The sequence below is a fragment of the Drosophila ananassae genome, chromosome XL (genome assembly GCF_017639315.1).
Source record: "Drosophila ananassae strain 14024-0371.13 chromosome XL, ASM1763931v2, whole genome shotgun sequence".
Lineage (NCBI taxonomy): Eukaryota > Metazoa > Arthropoda > Insecta > Diptera > Drosophilidae > Drosophila > Drosophila ananassae.
In genome coordinates, this window is record NC_057931.1 from 12,724,227 (window position 1) to 12,747,057 (window position 22,831).

General features: G+C 39.5%; 1 protein-coding gene across 3 annotated transcripts; it reads left to right on the forward strand.

Moving 5' to 3' along the window:
* The first annotated feature begins 1,433 nt into the window (after nucleotides 1-1,433).
* Nucleotides 1,434-22,817, forward strand: LOC6503090. 3 transcript variants are annotated; one of them, XM_014905815.2, is made up of 3 exons: nucleotides 1,434-1,485; nucleotides 4,988-5,924; nucleotides 22,456-22,817. In XM_014905815.2, coding segments are annotated over exons 1-3 (1,221 nt in total). In that variant the 5' UTR covers nucleotides 1,434-1,483; the 3' UTR covers nucleotides 22,738-22,817. The 3 variants fall into 3 exon arrangements, with proteins under 3 accessions (XP_014761301.2, XP_032308983.1, XP_032308982.1); XM_032453092.1 differs by lacking the exon at nucleotides 4,988-5,924 and having other exon boundaries at nucleotides 1,436-2,422; XM_032453091.1 differs by lacking the exons at nucleotides 4,988-5,924; nucleotides 22,456-22,817 and adding an exon at nucleotides 3,226-3,586 and having other exon boundaries at nucleotides 1,437-2,422.
* The last annotated feature ends 14 nt before the right edge of the window (nucleotides 22,818-22,831 follow it).

Consider the following 22,831-nt stretch of genomic DNA (forward strand, 5'->3'; position numbering starts at 1 on the left):
CATATGTAAAATACCGATGACGAACCCTCATGCCAAGTCCAAAATATCGAATAACAATGTTGGTGACGAAATATTATATATTTATTTTTTATAGAATATGTATATACCACTGTGGGCTTTATTCACAAAAATCTTGAGAACTTCCTAACTCAGTACCCAGTTCAGAAATCAGTTCTCAGCTCGAATATTTTTAATAAATAGGGGAAAATGTTTTAAAAATGTTTCTCTACGGCAGAAAAATTTTGATTATCGATACTACAAAAAGTTATTGATTTTATCGAACACGGACCGTGCCTCGATGCAGTTCTTCAGGACACAACCTGATACTCCATCGGGGCCTGGCTGAAGTCGAAAAAAATATTCAAATCGTAAATAAAGTATCCTTTATACCATCACATGCCAGTAGATCGGACCAATCAAATTCCAAAATGAAATTATTTAGTTTCATTAAGTCAGCCTTACGGAAGAAGCGAACTTTATGAGATTTAAGTTCTAAGGATATTACCTCTTCAGAAGTGAATTGGGAGTCTACAGAACAGTCTCCAACACTCCTCTTTCCCGTCGCAGTGTTCTATAACGCCTTAAAGTTGTTGGGCTTAATATCTCCGGCCTAAACCAAGTTTCAATATCATTAAGTAAAGACTATACTTATCTATCAGACTATTCTTATATAAGAACTATCAGAATGTAGTTTGGAAAGTTTACTACGTAACCCACTTATTCTAATAGGTAAGTGTTTGTGAAGAAGTGTTGTGAAGTGTTAGTTTTTGTCAGCGTTTGTTGGAGCTTTGACTCACTCCCATCACTAATGTCAGCTTTTGCTTTGGCTTTGATGTAAGCCGAGATATTAATCTCAGAAGCGTCAGCGTTTGTACAAATACAAATATATACGAAAAATATTTGTTTCGATGGTGGGATCACCATCATTAATTTTATCATTTTTATTATTATTTTCCTTTATTTTTGAAGTACCTTAAACCACTGTGCCATCTTGAAAAGAGCGATGAGTGAAGCAGAGAAGTAGAGCTATGCTTGGATAATATTTAAATAATTAATAATTATCAAATTGATTAGTATTTGATATTTGAATATGACAAATTTTTTTTATAAATATATATAAATATAAATAATCACCAGTTTCTTTAGAAGCTATTAAACAAATAGATTTAGGACCAAATGACAACACTATCATTATCATATTATACGATCACTTATCAGCAATATATAGTCTATTTAGAAATAATTTTGAAAATTATACAGTTCCTAGAACAAATGCATGTATCAGTCTATATATTTTCAAGGGAATTTACAATATGTGTATTTTGATGCACTTCGTAAATAAATGTACATAATATTATATATGCATGTTTAAAGTGCGCCTGATACCTGATAGACGATAATCGGGGTATATAAATAGCGAAACCCAATCGCAAAAGTCTCTAGTCTTTTAAATATTTTGTTGAAATCAAATCGCTGTCCCAGAATGTGGCTGTCTCCGTGTAATTCCTTTGCAATTTCCGCAATTTTCGGATTGGGAATATTATTTTTGTCGGTGTGCCAAGCCGACGAGGATGCCGTCGCCGCTGAAGATTCCCTAATGCTGGAGAAGGGAATCGCCAGTTTATCAAATGTCATGGTTAAATATCAAGAACAATTCGATAATAAGGTGAAGTTCGCACAACTGCAGAAGGCCATCGAAGTGATTGATATATCGATGATGAATTACCAGGGCACGGCCAAGAATAGATTGGGTTCGGTGAGGGAAATGAATTCTGCGGCACGCATCGAATACCACAGGTGTGTGGCTCCGGTGTTCGAATGGTGCATCTCCATCAATTCCACCTTCCCCAACATGATACCCATGTTGGTAGATGAAAATCTGACTGATAGGGATAAGGATTTAATCTGGAATTTAACTGTCAAGGCACTCGATTTGGGCCTCAATAAAACCACCGAATCGCTAGAAATTTTGGAAAATGTCCTTAATCGCACCACCTCGTTGAGAGATCTATTCAAATCGATCGGCCATGAGATCGCTGATGATTTCGGTCCGAAAGGATTTTACGGAGAGTGGAAAACTGCCATGGAGAAGGACCTAACGAAAGAGCAGGAGGCAAAAAAGATGATAATATCGGGTTTCATCGGAATTGTGTTTGGGGTTATTACTACGTTGGTTTTCGGACCCATTGGAATCCAACTCGGTTTTCAAGCTGCAAACGCCGCCTACAACGTGCAGAATAGGATCGAATGGGACAAGAAGCAATCCCTCAAGGAGCAAATAGAGGCCATCGACGAGTTTTTCGTCATCCTGGTGGAGAAAGTGGAAAACGCTACAAAAATAGTGGAGGAAATCAATGTTGCCTTGGAGGAGGACAAACTGAACCTTCATGCTCTCAAAGGACGGATCGAAGGTGCCAATAATGTAAGTTGAAACTGCAAACAATCTACCATTTAGCCTAAACTTTCACCAGGCTATAGTCATTTGAGGTATTCCGCTTGAAAATCTGATTAAAAATCATAGATACATATACGAAGATATAGACATAAACATAGAAAGATATAGACATTCCTGGGTGGCACGTGGGAGAATCCCGGATAAATCCAAAAATCGTTTAAGTTATTCCTCTATAAGCTATGTATACATAAAAAAATGCAAAAAAATTCTGCTCTCAGATTTTGATGCAGATCTACGGGGATATCGATTCACAAATCGTTTAAGGTATTCCTCTTGGGAATCGGATGAGAATTGGAAAAGATATAGACATCCTAAGGGGCCATATGGGGATATCCAGGATTTCGCAAGGGGTCTCCCCACAAAATGTTGAAAAAAGTTTAAAAAATATTCTGCTGTCAGATTTTGATACAGATCTACGGGGATATCGATTCACAAATCTTTTAAGGTATACCTCCTGGGAATCGGATGAGAATTGGAAAAGATATAGACATCCTAAGGGGCCATAAGGTGAAAACCAGGATTTCCAGGAAAACCAGGAAATAAATAAAATAAATAAATAATATTTAAGAACTGTTTTGTTGACAAATTTATAGAAAATCTATTCATAAATCGATGTATTTCGCTCGAGAATATCCTAGATATAGAATGGATTCCATCCTCCACTGGAAATCCAATTTATTTTGAAACCCATTATCGATTAATTCATAATAAAATAAATTTGTTAATTTCATTTCATTTCAAATAAAAAACATTGTTTTCTACAATTTTAGGGCAAAACTATGATCAAATTGGCACATTTCCTCCGTAAGCAGTACGCTAAGACCCTCCTGGGCCTGAATGATCAGTGTTTGAAGTACGTGGAGTGGCACGGCTATAATGAAGCATTCTATCCAACCGAAAAGCCCCGAAGTCGTCGCGATACTTTGGGACAATCGGAGATGTTGGACACTCCGGAGATAGAAATATTAAAGGACTCGAATCGTGGCGGTTGGTCTTCCCCATTGCCATGGCACAAGGATATGGTTGTGCACTTTACGAAGCACTTTCAATAAAAAAATATCCATATCTTCCTGTTAAATTGCTTAATAAAATGTAATAGCAAGCAGATAGGATAGAATTTCTAAAAAGAAATGTATATTTTTAATCATTTGTATATACAATGGTGAGAAAAACAAACTTTATTGCCACATTCTTGTATACAAGTATGTATTTGTATATAGGTAATATATATGTATATTCAATGAGTTAATACTTATGAAAGGATTTTTCGGGGAAATCGTGTTATCAGGCTCTTGTTCACGCACTAAATTATCGTACATAACCATTACTTATTTTTTTTTTAAAGTTTGTTTTGTTTTGTTTTTAATTTAAATGCACAGGTAAGTACAGGAATCAAATAGGAAGGAGTGATGGTAAAAAAAAAATTTTTTAATTATATCTAGTAACCATTTTGGTGAAGAAATGTACAAACAAAATATTCTACATCACTTTAATATAAATTAAAAAAAAAAATAATAATATAAAATAATAATTTTTTTCTAAAAAAAATTTTTTCTTAAAGGCTTGATTATTATTTATTTATTTTTTATAGAATATGTATGTACCACTGTGGGCTTTCATCACAAAAATCTTGAGAACTTCCCAGCTCAGTACCCAGTTCAGTACTCAGTTCCCAGCTCAAATATTTTTAATAAATAGGGGAAAATGTTTAAAAAATGTTTCTCTATTTCAAGTTTTCCCTTTAAGGGGGCATGCGCACTTGGAGGGCCAAAAAATAGGCATTTTTTCCGAATTTTTTTCTCGTAAACTATTGAATTTTTTTGGAATATCGTTTTATTATGTGAAAGTACATTATTTTAACTTAAATTTGAAAAAAAAAAAAGTAGAAAATATTTAGGGGTTTCAAAGTTATGCCCCGTCGAAGTGAGGTCCATCCGAAAAAGGCGAGTTGCGGTGACCAACACTGTGAAAAACTGGATAGTCTGAAATCAAAAAATGAAACGGATTTACATTTATTAAAAGTAAATCTAGTACTTAATCGAAGGATATTAAAAAAAAAAAATATTTGACAAAATGGCGACCTTTCAAAGTTGAAAAATCGTTTTTCGTCAAAAAAATCGGTAGTTTTTCAGCTGTAAAAAAAAAAGTTTTGCATAAAAAAAAAAATCCTTCGATTAAGTACTAGATTATTATGTAATAAAAGAGCATGCAAAATTTCAAGACAATCGGGTCACTAGTTTTCGAGTAAGAGTGGTCACCGACTTCAAAAACGTAGTTTTGAGAAAAACGTGTTTAAAGTTTCAACGCCCCTCCCTTTCAACATGTGTATCTCACTAAATTTTCACCGGATCATTTCAAAATTTTGTGGACACATTTCTAAATGTATATACTTTAAGAAAATGCAAAAAAAAAAATTCGATTTTTTGAAATTTACAAGTGCGCATGCCCCCTTAATGTGCGTCTGATAATCGGGGTATATAAACCGAACCCCAATCGCAAAAGTCTCTAGTATTTTAATCGCTGTTCCAGAATGTGGCTGTCTCCGTGTAATTCCTTTGCAATTTCCGCAATATTCGGATTGGGAATATTATTTTTTTCGGTGTGCCAAGCCGACGAGGATGCCGTCGCCGCTGAAGATTCCCTAATGCTGGAGAAGGGAATCGCCAGTTTATCAAATGTCATGGTTAAATATCAAGAACAATTCGATAATAAGGTGAAGTTCGCACAACTGCAGAAGGCCATCGAAGTGATTGATATATCGATGATGAATTACCAGGGCACGGCCAAGAATAGATTGGGTTCGGTGAGGCAAAAGAATTCTGCGGCACGCATCGAATACCACAGGTGTGTGGCTCCGGTGTTCGAATGGTGCATCTCCGTCAATTCCACCTTCCTCATCATCATACCCAAGTTGGTAGATAAAAATCTGACTGATAGGAATAAGGATTTAATCTGGAATATGACTGTCAAGGCACTCCATTTGGGCCTCAATAAAACCACCGAATCGCTAGAAATTTTGGAAAATGTCCTTAATTGCACCACCTCGTTGAGAGATCTATTCAAATCGATCGGCCATGAGATCGCTGATGATTTCGGTCCGAAAGGATTTTACGGAGAGTGGAAAACTGCCTTGGAGAAGGACCTAACGAAAGAGCAGGAGGTAAAAAAGATGATAATATCGGGTTTCGTCGGAGTTGTGTTTGGGGCTATTACTACGTTGGTTTTCGGACCCATTGGAATCCAACTCGGTTTTCAAGCTGCTTTCGCCGCCTACGACGTGCAGAATAGGATCGAATGGAACAAAAAGCAATCCCTCAAGGAGAAAATAGAGGCCATCGACCAGTTTTTCGTCATCCTGGTGGAGAAAGTGGAAAACGCTACCAAAATAGTGGACGAAATCAATGTTGCCTTGAAGGAGGACAAACTGAACCTTCATGCTCTCAAAGGACGGATCGAAGGTGCCGATAATGTAAGTTGAAACTGCAAACAATCTACCATTTAGCCTAAACTTTCACCAGGCTATAGTCATTTGAGGTATTCCGCTTGAAAATCTGATTAAAAATCATAGATACATATACGAAGATATAGACATAAACATAGAAAGATATAGACATTCCTGGGTGGCACGTGGGAGAATCCCGGATAAATCCAAAAATCGTTTAAGTTATTCCTCTATAAGCTATGTATACATAAAACAAGAAAGGAAAGCTAACTTCGGGCGGAGCCGAAGTTGATATACCCTTGCAGTTCAGTCGCAGTCCGCTAGGTGGCGCCACCCATCTAATTTTATTAGATATATAGCGGATCGTTTATAGTCGGCCGATCCTTATGAAAATTGGCAGATCAGATTGTTTTACCCAAAATATAATCTGTACCAAATCCCATCTTTCTAACTTAAAAAACACCAAAGTTATGCCAATTTCGATCGTTCTATGACAGCTATAGGATATAGTCGGCCGATCCTTACGAAATTTTGTACATAAGATATTTTGGTCAAATATAACATGTGTAGAAACTCCCAACCCTCTAACTTAAAAAACACCAAAGTTATGGCATTTCCGATCAATCAGTTATATGGCAGCTATAGGATATAGTCGACCGATCCCGGCCGTTCCGACTTATATACTGCCTGCAAAGGAAAGAAGGGTGTGTGCAAAGTTTCAACTCGATAGCTTTAAAACTGAGAGACTAGTTTGCGTAGAAACAGACAGACGGACAGACGGACAGACGGACATGCTCATATCGACTCAGGAGGTGATCCTGATCAAGAATATATATACTTTATAGGGTCGGAGATGTCTCCTTCACTGCGTTGCACACTTTTGACCAAAATTATAATACCCTCTGCAAGGGTATAAAAATGCAAAAAAATTCTGCTCTCAGATTTTGATGCAGATCTACGGGGATATCGATTCACAAATCGTTTAAGGTATACCTCCTGGGAATCGGATGAGAATTGGAAAAGATATAGACATCCTAAGGGGCCATATGGGGATATCCAGGATTTCGCAAGGGATCTCCCCACAAAATGTTGAAAAAAGTTTAAAAATATTCTGCTCCCAGATTTTGATGCAGATCGACGGGGATTCGATCCACAAATCTTTTAAGGTATACCTCTTGGGAATCGGATGAGAATTGGAAAAGATATAGACATCCTAAGGGGCCATATGGGGATATCCAGGATTTCGCAAGGGATCTCCCCACAAAATGTTGAAAAAAGTTTAAAAATATTCTGCTCCCAGATTTTGATGCAGATCGACGGGGATTCGATCCACAAATCTTTTAAGGTATACCTCTTGGGAATCGGATGAGAATTGGAAAAGATATAGACATCCTAAGGGGCCATATGGGGACATCCAGGATTTCGCAAGGGGTCTCCCCACAAAATGTTGAAAAAAGTTTAAAAATATTCTGCTCCCAGATTTTGATGCAGATCGACGGGGATTCGATCCACAAATCTTTTAAGGTATACCTCTTGGGAATCGGATGAGAATTGGAAAAGATATAGACATCCTAAGGGGCCATATGGGGATATCCAGGATTTCGCAAGGGGTCTCCCCACAAAATGTTGAAAAAAGTTTAAAAATATTCTGCTCCCAGATTTTGATGCAGATCGACGGGGACTCGATCCACAAACCTTTTAAGGTATACCTCTTAGGAATCGGATGAGAATTGGAAAAGATATAGACATCCTAAGGAGCCATATGGGGATATCCAGGATTTCGCAAGGGGTCTCCCCACAAAGTGTTGAAAAAAGTTTAAAAATATTCTGCTCCCAGATTTTGATGCAGATCGACGGGGATTCGATCCACAAATCTTTTAAGGTATACCTCTTAGGAGTCGGATGAGAATTGGAAAAGATATAGACATCCAAAGGGGCCATATGGGGATATCCAGGATTTCGCAAGGGGTCTCCCCACAAAATGTTGAAAAAAGTTTAAAAATATTCTGCTCCCAGATTTTGATGCCGATCGACGGGGATTCGATCCACAAATCTTTTAAGGTATACCTCTTGGGAATCGGATGATAATTGGAAAAGATATAGACATCCTAAGGGGCCATATGGGGATATCCAGGATTTCGCAAGGGGTCTCCCCACAAATTGTTGAAAAAAGTTTAAAAAATATTCTGCTGTCAGATTTTGATGCCGATCGACGGGGATTCGATCCACAAATCTTTTAAGGTATTCCTCTTGGGAATCAGATGAGAATTGGAAAAGATATAGACATCCTAAGGGGCCATGTGGGGATATCCAGGATTTCGCAAGGGGTCTCCCCACAAAATGTTGAAAAAAGTTTAAAAATATTCTGCTCCCAGATTTTGATGCAGATCGACGGGGATTCGATCCACAAATCTTTTAAGGTATACCTCTTGGGAATCGGATGAGAATTGGAAAAGATATAGACATCCTAAGGGGCCATATGGGGATATCCAGGATTTCGCAAGGGGTCTCCCCACAAAATGTTGAAAAAAGTTTAAAAATAGTCTGCTCCCAGATTTTGATGCAGATCGACGGGGATTCGATCCACAAACCTTTTAAGGTATACCTCTTGGGAATCGGATGAGAATTGGAAAAGATATAGACATCCTAAGGGGCCATATGGGGATATCCAGGATTTCGCAAGGGGTCTCCCCACAAAATGTTGAAAAAAGTTTAAAAATAGTCTGCTCCCAGATTTTGATGCAGATCGACGGGGATTCGATCCACAAACCTTTTAAGGTATACCTCTTGGGAATCGGATGAGAATTGGAAAAGATATAGACATCCTAAGGCGCCATATGGGGATATCCAGGATTTCGCAAGGGGTCTCCCCACAAAATGTTGAAAAAAGTTTAAAAATATTCTGCTCCCATCTTTCCCATCTGCTCCCAAATCTTGGGGTCTCCCCACAAAATGTTGAAAAAAGTTTAAAAATATTCTGCTCCCAGATTTTGATGCAGATCGACGGGGATTCGATCCACAAATCTTTTAAGGTATACCTCTTGGGAATCGGATGAGAATTGGAAAAGATATAGACATCCTAACGAGCCAAATGGGGATATCCAGGATTTCGCAAGGGGTCTCCCCACAAAGTGTTGAAAAAAGTTTAAAAATATTCTGCTCCCAGATTTTGATGCAGATCGACGGGGATTCGATCCACAAATCTTTTAAGGTATACCTCTTGGGAATCGGATGAGAATTGGAAAAGATATAGACATCCTAAGGGGCCATATGGGGATATCCAGGATTTCGCAAGGGGTCTCCCCACAAAATGTTGAAAAAAGTTTAAAAATATTCTGCTCCCAGATTTTGATGCAGATCGACGGGGATTCGATCCACAAATCTTTTAAGGTATACCTCTTGGGAATCGGATGAGAATTGGAAAAGAAATAGACATCCTAAGGGGCCATATGGGGATATCCAGGATTTCGCAAGGGGTCTCCCCACAAAATGTTGAAAAAAGTTTAAAAATATTCTGCTCCCAGATTTTGATGCAGATCGACGGGGATTCGATCCACAAATCTTTTAAGGTATACCTTTTGGGAATCGGATGAGAATTGGAAAAGATATAGACATCCTAAGGGGCCATATGGGGATATCCAGGATTTCGCAAGGGGTCTCCCCACAAAATGTTGAAAAAAGTTTAAAAATATTCTGCTCCCAGATTTTGATGCAGATCGACGGGGATTCGATCCACAAACCTTTTAAGGTATACCTCTTAGGAATCGGATGAGAATTGGAAAAGATATAGACATCCTAAGGAGCCATATGGGGATATCCAGGATTTCGCAAGGGGTCTCCCCACAAAATGTTGAAAAAAGTTTAAAAATATTCTGCTCCCACATTTTGATGCCGATCGACGGGGATTCGATCCACAAATCTTTTAAGGTATACCTCTTGGGAATCGGATGATAATTGGAAAAGATATAGACATCCTAAGGGGCCATATGGGGATATCCAGGATTTCGCAAGGGGTCTCCCCACAAATTGTTGAAAAAAGTTTAAAAAATATTCTGCTGTCAGATTTTGATGCCGATCGACGGGGATTCGATCCACAAATCTTTTAAGGTATTCCTCTTGGGAATCAGATGAGAATTGGAAAAGATATAGACATCCTAAGGGGCCATGTGGGGATATCCAGGATTTCGCAAGGGGTCTCCCCACAAAATGTTGAAAAAAGTTTAAAAATATTCTGCTCCCAGATTTTGATGCAGATCGACGGGGATTCGATCCACAAATCTTTTAAGGTATACCTCTTGGGAATCGGATGAGAATTGGAAAAGATATAGACATCCTAAGGGGCCAAATGGGGATATCCAGGATTTCGCAAGGGGTCTCCCCACAAAATGTTGAAAAAAGTTTAAAAATATTCTGCTCCCAGATTTTGATGCAGATCGACGGGGATTCGATCCACAAATCTTTTAAGGTATACCTCTTGGGAATCGGATGAGAATTGGAAAAGATATAGACATCCTAAGGGGCCATATGGGGATATCCAGGATTTCGCAAGGGGTCTCCCCACAAAATGTTGAAAAAAATTTAAAAATATTCTGCTCCCAGATTTTGATGCAGATCGACGGGGATTCGATCCACAAATCTTTTAAGGTATACCTCTTGGGAATCGGATGAGAATTGGAAAAGATATAGACATCCTAAGGGGCCATATGGGGATATCCAGGATTTCGCAAGGGGTCTCCCCACAAAATGTTAAAAAAAGTTTAAAAATATTCTGCTCCCAGATTTTGATGCAGATCGACGGGGATTCGATCCACAAATCTTTTAAGGTATACCTCTTGGGAATCGGATGAGAATTGGAAAAGATATAAACATCCTAAGGGGCCATATGGGGATATCCAGGATTTCGCAAGGGGTCTCCCCACAAAATGTTGAAAAAAGTTTAAAAATATTCTGCTCCCAGATTTTGATGCAGATCGACGGGGATTCGATCCACAAATCTTTTAAGGTATACCTCTTGGAAATCCGATGTGAATTGGAAAAGATATAGACATCCTAAGGGGCCATATGGGGATATCCAGGATTTCGCAAGGGGTCTCCCCACAAAATGTTGAAAAAAGTTTAAAAATATTCTGCTCCTAGATTTTGATGCAGATCGACGGGGATTCGATCCACAAATCTTTTAAGGTATACCTCTTGGGAATCGGATGAGAATTGGAAAAGATATAGACATCCTAAGGGGCCATATGGGGATATCCAGGATTTCGCAAGGGGTCTCCCCACAAAGTGTTGAAAAAAGTTTAAAAATATTCTGCTCCCAGATTTTGATGCAGATCGACGGGGATTCGATCCACAAATCTTTTAAGGTATTCCTCTTGGGAATCAGATGAGAATTGGAAAAGATATAGACATCCTAAGGGGCCATGTGGGGATATCCAGGATTTCGCAAGGGGTCTCCCCACAAAATGTTGAAAAAAGTTTAAAAAATATTCTGCTGTCAGATTTTGATGCCGATCGACGGGGATTCGATCCACAAATCTTTTAAGGTATTCCTCTTGGGAATCAGATGAGAATTGGAAAAGATATAGACATCCTAAGGGGCCATGTGGGGATATCCAGGATTTCGCAAGGGGTCTCCCCACAAAATGTTGAAAAAAGTTTAAAAATATTCTGCTCCCAGATTTTGATGCAGATCGACGGGGATTCGATCCACAAATCTTTTAAGGTATACCTCTTGGGAATCGGATGAGAATTGGAAAAGATATAGACATCCTAAGGGGCCATATGGGGATATCCAGGATTTCGCAAGGGGTCTCCCCACAAAATGTTGAAAAAAGTTTAAAAATATTCTGCTCCCAGATTTTGATGCAGATCGACGGGGATTCGATCCACAAATCTTTTAAGGTATACCTCTTGGGAATCGGATGAGAATTGGTAAAGATATAGACATCCTAAGGGGCCATATGGGGATATCCAGGATTTCGCAAGGGGTCTCCCCACAAATTGTTGAAAAAAGTTTAAAAAATATTCTGCTGTCAGATTTTGATGCCGATCGACGGGGATTCGATCCACAAATCTTTAAAGGTATACCTCTTGGGAATCGGATGAGAATTGGAAAAGATATAGACATCCTAAGGGGCCAAATGGGGATATCCAGGATTTCGCAAGGGGTCTCCCCACAAAATGTTGAAAAAAGTTTAAAAATATTCTGCTCCCAGATTTTGATGCAGATCGACGGATTCGATCCACAAATCTTTTAAGGTATACCTCTTGGGAATCGGATGAGAATTGGAAAAGATATAAACATCCTAAGGGGCCATATGGGGATATCCAGGATTTCGCAAGGGGTCTCCCCACAAAATGTTGAAAAAAGTTTAAAAATATTCTGCTCCTAGATTTTGATGCAGATCGACGGGGATTCGATCCACAAATCTTTTAAGGTATACCTTTTGGGAATCGGATGAGAATTGGAAAAGATATAGACATCCTAAGGGGCCATATGGGGATATCCAGGATTTCGCAAGGGGTCTCCCCACAAAATGTTGAAAAAAGTTTAAAAATATTCTGCTCCCAGATTTTGATGCAGATCGACGGGGATTCGATCCACAAATCTTTTAAGGTATACCTCTTGGGAATCGGATGAGAATTGGAAAAGATATAGACATCCTAAGGGGCCATATGGGGATATCCAGGATTTCGCAAGGGGTCTCCCCACAAAGTGTTGAAAAAAGTTTAAAAATATTCTGCTCCCAGATTTTGATGCAGATCGACGGGGATTCGATCCACAAATCTTTTAAGGTATACCTCTTGGGAATCGGATGAGAATTGGAAAAGATATAGACATCCTAAGGGGCCATATGGGGATATCCAGGATTTCGCAAGGGGTCTCCCCACAAAATGTTGAAAAAAGTTTAAAAATATTCTGCTCCCAGATTTTGATGCAGATCGACGGGGATTCGATCCACAAATCTTTTAAGGTATACCTCTTGGGAATCGGATGAGAATTGGAAAAGATATAGACATCCTAACGAGCCAAATGGGGATATCCAGGATTTCGCAAGGGGTCTCCCCACAAAATGTTAAAAAAAGTTTAAAAATATTCTGCTCCCAGATTTTGATGCAGATCGACGGGGATTCGATCCACAAATCTTTTAAGGTATACCTCTTGGGAATCGGATGAGAATTGGAAAAGATATAGACATCCTAAGGGGCCATGTGGGGATATCCAGGATTTCGCAAGGGGTCTCCCCACAAAATGTTGAAAAAAGTTTAAAAATATTCTGCTCCCAGATTTTGATGCAGATCGACGGGGATTCGATCCACAAATCTTTTAAGGTATACCTCTTGGGAATCGGATGAGAATTGGAAAAGATATAGACATCCTAAGGGGCCAAATGGGGATATCCAGGATTTCGCAAGGGGTCTCCCCACAAAATGTTGAAAAAAGTTTAAAAATATTCTGCTCCCAGATTTTGATGCAGATCGACGGGGATTCGATCCACAAATCTTTTAAGGTATACCTCTTGGGAATCGGATGAGAATTGGAAAAGATATAGACATCCTAAGGGGCCATATGGGGATATCCAGGATTTCGCAAGGGGTCTCCCCACAAAATGTTGAAAAAAGTTTAAAAATATTCTGCTCCCAGATTTTGATGCAGATCGACGGGGATTCGATCCACAAATCTTTTAAGGTATACCTCTTGGGAATCGGATGAGAATTGGAAAAGATATAGACATCCTAAGGGGCCATATGGGGATATCCAGGATTTCGCAAGGGGTCTCCCCACAAAATGTTAAAAAAAGTTTAAAAATATTCTGCTCCCAGATTTTGATGCAGATCGACGGGGATTCGATCCACAAATCTTTTAAGGTATACCTCTTGGGAATCGGATGAGAATTGGAAAAGATATAAACATCCTAAGGGGCCATATGGGGATATCCAGGATTTCGCAAGGGGTCTCCCCACAAAATGTTGAAAAAAGTTTAAAAATATTCTGCTCCCAGATTTTGATGCAGATCGACGGGGATTCGATCCACAAATCTTTTAAGGTATACCTCTTGGGAATCGGATGAGAATTGGTAAAGATATAGACATCCTAAGGGGCCATATGGGGATATCCAGGATTTCGCAAGGGGTCTCCCCACAAATTGTTGAAAAAAGTTTAAAAAATATTCTGCTGTCAGATTTTGATGCCGATCGACGGGGATTCGATCCACAAATCTTTAAAGGTATACCTCTTGGGAATCGGATGAGAATTGGAAAAGATATAGACATCCTAAGGGGCCAAATGGGGATATCCAGGATTTCGCAAGGGGTCTCCCCACAAAATGTTGAAAAAAGTTTAAAAATATTCTGCTCCCAGATTTTGATGCAGATCGACGGATTCGATCCACAAATCTTTTAAGGTATACCTCTTGGGAATCGGATGAGAATTGGAAAAGATATAGACATCCTAAGGGGCCATATGGGGATATCCAGGATTTCGCAAGGGGTCTCCCCACAAAATGTTGAAAAAAGTTTAAAAATATTCTGCTCCCAGATTTTGATGCAGATCGACGGGGATTCGATCCACAAATCTTTTAAGGTATACCTCTTGGGAATCGGATGAGAATTGGAAAAGATATAGACATCCTAAGGGGCCATATGGGGATATCCAGGATTTCGCAAGGGGTCTCCCCACAAAGTGTTGAAAAAAGTTTAAAAATATTCTGCTCCCAGATTTTGATGCAGATCGACGGGGATTCGATCCACAAATATTTTAAGGTATACCTCTTGGGAATCGGATGAGAATTGGAAAAGATATAGACATCCTAACGAGCCAAATGGGGATATCCAGGATTTCGCAAGGGGTCTCCCCACAAAGTGTTGAAAAAAGTTTAAAAATATTCTGCTCCCAGATTTTGATGCAGATCGACGGGGATTCGATCCACAAATCTTTTAAGGTATACCTCTTGGGAATCGGATGAGAATTGGAAAAGATATAGACATCCTAAGGAGCCATATGGGGATATCCAGGATTTCGCAAGGGGTCTCCCCACAAAATGTTAAAAAAAGTTTAAAAATATTCTGCTCCCAGATTTTGATGCAGATCGACGGGGATTCGATCCACAAATCTTTTAAGGTATACCTCTTGGGAATCGGATGAGAATTGGAAAAGATATAGACATCCTAAGGGGCCATATGGGGATATCCAGGATTTCGCAAGGGGTCTCCCCACAAAATGTTAAAAAAAGTTTAAAAATATTCTGCTCCCAGATTTTGATGCAGATCGACGGGGATTCGATCCACAAATCTTTTAAGGTATACCTCTTGGGAATCGGATGAGAATTGGAAAAGATATAGACATCCTAACGAGCCAAATGGGGATATCCAGGATTTCGCAAGGGGTCTCCCCACAAAGTGTTGAAAAAAGTTTAAAAATATTCTGCTCCCAGATTTTGATGCAGATCGACGGGGATTCGATCCACAAATATTTTAAGGTATACCTCTTGGGAATCGGATGAGAATTGGAAAAGATATAGACATCCTAAGGGGCCATATGGGGATATCCAGGATTTCGCAAGGGGTCTCCCCACAAAGTGTTGAAAAAAGTTTAAAAATATTCTGCTCCCAGATTTTGATGCAGATCGACGGGGATTCGATCCACGAATCTTTTAAGGTATACCTCTTGGGAATCGGATGAGAAGTGGAAAAGATATAGACATCCTAAGGGGCCATATGGGGATATCCAGGATTTCGCAAGGGGTCTCCCCACAAACTGTTGAAAAAATTTTAAAAATATTCTGCTCCCAGATTTTGATGCAGATCGACGGGGATTCGATCCACAAATCTTTTAAGGTATACCTCTTGGGAATCGGATGAGAATTGGAAAAGATATAGACATCCTAAGGGGCCATATGGGGATATCCAGGATTTCGCAAGGGGTCTCCCCACAAAATGTTAAAAAAAGTTTAAAAATATTCTGCTCCCAGATTTTGATGCAGATCGACGGGGATTCGATCCACAAATCTTTTAAGGTATACCTCTTGGGAATCGGATGAGAATTGGAAAAGATATAGACATCCTAAGGGGCCATATGGGGATATCCAGGATTTCGCAAGGGGTCTCCCCACAAACTGTTGAAAAAATTTTAAAAATATTCTGCTCCCAGATTTTGATGCAGATCGACGGGGATTCGATCCACAAATCTTTTAAGGTATACCTCTTGGGAATCGGATGAGAATTGGAAAAGATATAGACATCCTAAGGGGCCATATGGGGATATCCAGGATTTCGCAAGGGGTCTCCCCACAAAATGTTAAAAAAAGTTTAAAAATATTCTGCTCCCAGATTTTGATGCAGATCGACGGGGATTCGATCCACAAATCTTTTAAGGTATACCTCTTGGGAATCGGATGAGAATTGGAAAAGATATAAACATCCTAAGGGGCCATATGGGGATATCCAGGATTTCGCAAGGGGTCTCCCCACAAAATGTTGAAAAAAGTTTAAAAATATTCTGCTCCCAGATTTTGATGCAGATCGACGGGGATTCGATCCACAAATCTTTTAAGGTATACCTCTTGGGAATCGGATGAGAATTGGAAAAGATATAGACATCCTAAGGGGCCATATGGGGATATCCAGGATATCGCAAGGGGTCTCCCCACAAAATGTTAAAAAAAGTTTAAAAATATTCTGCTCCCAGATTTTGATGCAGATCGACGGGGATTCGATCCACAAATCTTTTAAGGTATACCTCTTGGGAATCGGATGAGAATTGGAAAAGATATAGACATCCTAAGGGGCCATATGGGGATATCCAGGATTTCGCAAGGGGTCTCCCCACAAACTGTTGAAAAAATTTTAAAAATATTCTGCTCCCAGATTTTGATGCAGATCGACGGGGATTCGATCCACAAATCTTTTAAGGTATACCTCTTGGGAATCGGATGAGAATTGGAAAAGATATAGACATCCTAAGGGGCCATATGGGGATATCCAGGATTTCGCAAGGGGTCTCCCCACAAAATGTTAAAAAAAGTTTAAAAATATTCTGCTCCCAGATTTTGATGCAGATCGACGGGGATTCGATCCACAAATCTTTTAAGGTATACCTCTTGGGAATCGGATGAGAATTGGAAAAGATATAAACATCCTAAGGGGCCATATGGGGATATCCAGGATTTCGCAAGGGGTCTCCCCACAAAATGTTGAAAAAAGTTTAAAAATATTCTGCTCCCAGATTTTGATGCAGATCGACGGGGATTCGATCCACAAATCTTTTAAGGTATACCTCTTGGGAATCGGATGAGAATTGGAAAAGATATAAACATCCTAAGGGGCCATATGGGGATATCCAGGATTTCGCAAGGGGTCTCCCCACAAAATGTTGAAAAAAGTTTAAAAATATTCTGCTCCCAGATTTTGATGCAGATCGACGGGGATTCGATCCACAAATCTTTTAAGGTATACCTCTTGGGAACCGGATGAGAATTGGAAAAGATATAGACATCCTAAGGGGCCATATGGGGATATCCAGGATTTCGCAAGGGGTCTCCCCACAAAATGTTAAAAAAAGTTTAAAAATATTCTGCTCCCAGATTTTGATGCAGATCGACGGGGATTCGATCCACAAACCTTTTAAGGTATACCTCTTGGGAATCGGATGAGAATTGGAAAAGATATAAACATCCTAAGGGGCCATATGGGGATATCCAGGATTTCGCAAGGGGTCTCCCCACAAAATGTTGAAAAAAGTTTAAAAATATTCTGCTCCTAGATTTTGATGCAGATCGACGGGGTTTCGATCCACAAATCTTTTAAGGTATACCTCTTGGGAATCGGATGAGAATTGGAAAAGATATAGACATCCTAAGGGGCCATATGGGGATATCCAGGATTTCGCAAGGGGTCTCCCCACAAAATGTTGAAAAAAGTTTAAAAATATTCTGCTCCTAGATTTTGATGCAGATCGACGGGGATTCGATCCACAAATCTTTTAAGGTATACCTCTTGGGAATCGGATGAGAATTGGAAAAGATATAGACATCCTAAGGGGCCATATGGGGATATCCAGGATTTCGCAAGGGGTCTCCCCACAAAATGTTGAAAAAAGTTTAAAAATATTCTGCTCCCAGATTTTGATGCAGATCGACGGGGATTCGATCCACAAATCTTTTAAGGTATACCTCTTGGGAATCGGATGAGAATTGGAAAAGATATAGACATCCTAAGGGGCCATATGGGGATATCCAGGATTTCGCAAGGGGTCTCCCCACAAAATGTTGAAAAAAGTTTAAAAATATTCTGCTCCCAGATTTTGATGCAGATCGACGGGGATTCGATCCACAAATCTTTTAAGGTATACTTCTTGGGAATTGGATGAGAATTGGAAAAGATATAGACATCCTAAGGGGCCATATGGGGATATCCAGGATTTCGCAAGGGGTCTCCCCACAAAATGTTGAAAAAAGTTTAAAAATATTCTGCTCCTAGATTTTGATGCAGATCGACGGGGATTCGATCCACAAATCTTTTAAGGTATACCTCTTGGGAATCGGATGAGAATTGGAAAAGATATAGACATCCTAAGGGGCCATATGGGGATATCCAGGATTTCGCAAGGGGTCTCCCCACAAAATGTTGAAAAAAGTTTAAAAATATTCTGCTCCTAGATTTTGATGCAGATCGACGGGGATTCGATCCACAAATCTTTTAAGGTATACCTCTTGGGAATCGGATGAGAATTGGAAAAGATATAGACATCCTAAGGGGCCATATGGGGATATCCAGGATTTCGCAAGGGGTCTCCCCACAAAATGTTGAAAAAAGTTTAAAAATATTCTGCTCCTAGATTTTGATGCAGATCGACGGGGATTCGATCCACAAATCTTTTAAGGTATACCTCTTGGGAATCGGATGAGAATTGGAAAAGATATAGACATCCTAAGGGGCCATATGGGGATATCCAGGATTTCGCAAGGGGTCTCCCCACAAAATGTTGAAAAAAGTTTAAAAATATTCTGCTCCAAGATTTTGATGCAGATCGACGGGGATTCGATCCACAAATCTTTTAAGGTATACCTCTTGGGAATCGGATGAGAATTGGAAAAGATATAGACATCCTAAGGGGCCATATGGGGATATCCAGGATTTCGCAAGGGGTCTCCCCACAAAATGTTGAAAAAAGTTTAAAAATATTCTGCTCCAAGATTTTGATGCAGATCGACGGGGATTCGATCCACAAATCTTTTAAGGTATACCTCTTGGGAATCGGATGAGAATTGGAAAAGATATAGACATCCTAAGGGGCCATATGGGGATATCCAGGATTTCGCAAGGGGTCTCCCCACAAAATGTTGAAAAAAGTTTAAAAATATTCTGCTCCAAGATTTTGATGCAGATCGACGGGGATTCGATCCACAAATCTTTTAAGGTATACCTCTTGGGAATCGGATGAGAATTGGAAAAGATATAGACATCCTAAGGGGCCATATGGGGATATCCAGGATTTCGCAAGGGGTCTCCCCACAAAATGTTGAAAAAAGTTTAAAAATATTCTGCTCCCAGATTTTGATGCAGATCGACGGGGATTCGATCCACAAATCTTTTAAGGTATACCTCTTGGGAATCGGATGAGAATTGGAAAAGATATAGACATCCTAACGAGCCAAATGGGGATATCCAGGATTTCGCAAGGGGTCTCCCCACAAAGTGTTGAAAAAAGTTTAAAAATATTCTGCTCCCAGATTTTGATGCAGATCGGATGAGAATTGGAAAAGATATAGACATCCTAAGGAGCCATATGGGGATATCCAGGATTTCGCAAGGGGTCTCCCCACAAAATGTTGAAAAAAGTTTAAAAATATTCTGCTCCTAGATTTTGATGCAGATCGACGGGGATTCGATCCACAAATCTTTTAAGGTATACCTCTTGGGAATCGGATGAGAATTGGAAAAGATATAGACATCCTAAGGGGCCATATGGGGATATCCAGGATTTCGCAAGGGGTCTCCCCACAAAATGTTGAAAAAAGTTTAAAAATATTCTGCTCCAAGATTTTGATGCAGATCGACGGGGATTCGATCCACAAATCTTTTAAGGTATACCTCTTGGGAATCGGATGAGAATTGGAAAAGATATAGACATCCTAAGGGGCCATATGGGGATATCCAGGATTTCGCAAGGGGTCTCCCCACAAAATGTTGAAAAAAGTTTAAAAATATTCTGCTCCCAGATTTTGATGCAGATCGACAGGGATTCGATCCACAAATCTTTTAAGGTATACCTCTTGGGAATCGGATGAGAATTGGAAAAGATATAGACATCCTAACGAGCCAAATGGGGATATCCAGGATTTCGCAAGGGGTCTCCCCACAAAGTGTTGAAAAAAGTTTAAAAATATTCTGCTCCCAGATTTTGATGCAGATCGACGGGGATTCGATCCACGAATCTTTTAAGGTATACCTCTTGGGAATCGGATGAGAATTGGAAAAGATATAGACATCCTAAGGGGCCATATGGGGATATCCAGGATTTCGCAAGGGGTCTCCCCACAAAATGTTGAAAAAAGTTTAAAAATATTCTGCTCCCAGATTTTGATGCAGATCGACGGGGATTCGATCCACAAATCTTTTAAGGTATACCTCTTGGGAATCGGATGAGAATTGGAAAAGATATAGACATCCTAAGGGGCCATATGGGGATATCCAGGATTTCGCAAGGGGTCTCCCCACAAAATGTTGAAAAAAGTTTAAAAATATTCTGCTCCCAGATTTTGATGCAGATCGACGGGGATTCGATCCACAAATCTTTTGAGGCATACCTCTTGGGAATCGGATGAGAATTGGAAAAGATATAGACATCGTAAGGGGCCAAATGGAGATATCTAGGATTTCGCAAGGGGTCTCCCCAAAAAATGTTGAAAAAAGTTTAAAAATATTCTGCTCCCAGATTTTGATGCAGATCGACGGGGATTCGATCCACAAATCTTTTAAGGTATACCTCTTGGGAATCGGATGAGAATTGGAAAAGATATAGACATCCTAAGGGGCCATATGGGGATATCCAGGATTTCGCAAGGGGTCTCCCCAAAAAATGTTGAAAAAAGTTTAAAAATATTCTGCTCCCAGATTTTGATGCAGATCGACGGGGATTCGATCCACAAATCTTTTAAGGTATACCTCTTGGGAATCGGATGAGAATTGGAAAAGATATAGACATCCTAACGAGCCAAATGGGGATATCCAGGATTTCGCAAGGGGTCTCCCCACAAAGTGTTGAAAAAAGTTTAAAAATATTCTGCTCCCAGATTTTGATGCAGATCGACGGGGATTCGATCCACAAATCTTTTAAGGTATACCTCTTGGGAATCGGATGAGAATTGGAAAAGATATAGACATCCTAAGGGGCCATATGGGGATATCCAGGATTTCGCAAGGGGTCTCCCCACAAAATGTTGAAAAAAGTTTAAAAATATTCTGCTCCCAGATTTTGATGCAGATCGACGGGGATTCGATCCACAAATCTTTTGAGGCATACCTCTTGGGAATCGGATGAGAATTGGAAAAGATATAGACATCGTAAGGGGCCAAATGGAGATATCTAGGATTTCGCAAGGGGTCTCCCCAAAAAATGTTGAAAAAAGTTTAAAAATATTCTGCTCCCAGATTTTGATGCAGATCGACGGGGATTCGATCCACAAATCTTTTAAGGTATACCTCTTGGGAATCGGATGAGAATTGGAAAAGATATAGACATCCTAAGGGGCCATATGGGGATATCCAGGATTTCGCAAGGGGTCTCCCCAAAAAATGTTGAAAAAAGTTTAAAAATATTCTGCTCCTAGATTTTGATGCAGATCGACGGGGATTCGATCCACAAATCTTTTAAGGTATACCTCTTGGGAATCGGATGAGAATTGGAAAAGATATAGACATCCTAACGAGCCAAATGGGGATATCCAGGATTTCGCAAGGGGTCTCCCCAAAAAATGTTGAAAAAAGTTTAAAAATATTCTGCTCCCAGATTTTGATGCAGATCGACGGGGATTCGATCCACAAATCTTTTGAGGTATACCTCTTGGGAATCGGATGAGAATTGGAAAAGATATAGACATCCTAAGGGGCCAAATGGGGATATCCAGGATTTCGCAAGGGGTCTCCCCACAAAATGTTGAAAAATGTTAAAAAAATATTCTGCTCTTAGAAACTGATGCAGATCGACAAGGAATCGACCCACAAATCTTTTAAGGTATTCCTCTTTGGAATCAGATGAGAATTGGAAAAGATATAGACATCCTAAGGGGCCATAAGGTGAAAACCAGGATTTCCAGGAAAACCAGGAAATAAATAAAATAAATAAATAATATTTAAGAACTGTTTTGTGGACAAATTTATAGAAAATCTATTCATAAATCGACGTATTTCGCTCGAGAATATCCTTGATATAGAATGGATTTCATCCTCTACTGGAAATCCAATTTATTTTGAAACCCATTATCGGATAATTCGTAATAAAACAAATTTATGCAACTCCATTTCATTTCAAATAATAAAACATTGTTTTCTACACTTTTAGGATAAAGGTGTGATCAAGATGCCATATTTCATCCGAGAAGGGTACGCATCGAGCCTTCAGGGTTTGAATGATCAGTGCTTGAAGTACGTGGAGTGGCACGGCTATGATAAACCATTCTATCCAACCGAAGAGCCCCGAAGTCGGCGCGATACTTTGGGACAATCGGAGATGTTGGGCATTCCGGAGATAGAATCATTAAAGGACTCGAATCGTGGCGGTTTGTCTTCCCTATTGCCATGGCACAAGGATATGGTTGTGCACTTTACGAAGCACTTTCAATAAAAAAAATGTCCATATCTTCCTGTCAAATTGCTTAATAAAATGTAATAGCAAGCAGATAGGATAGAATTTCTAAAAAGAAATGTATATTTTTAAT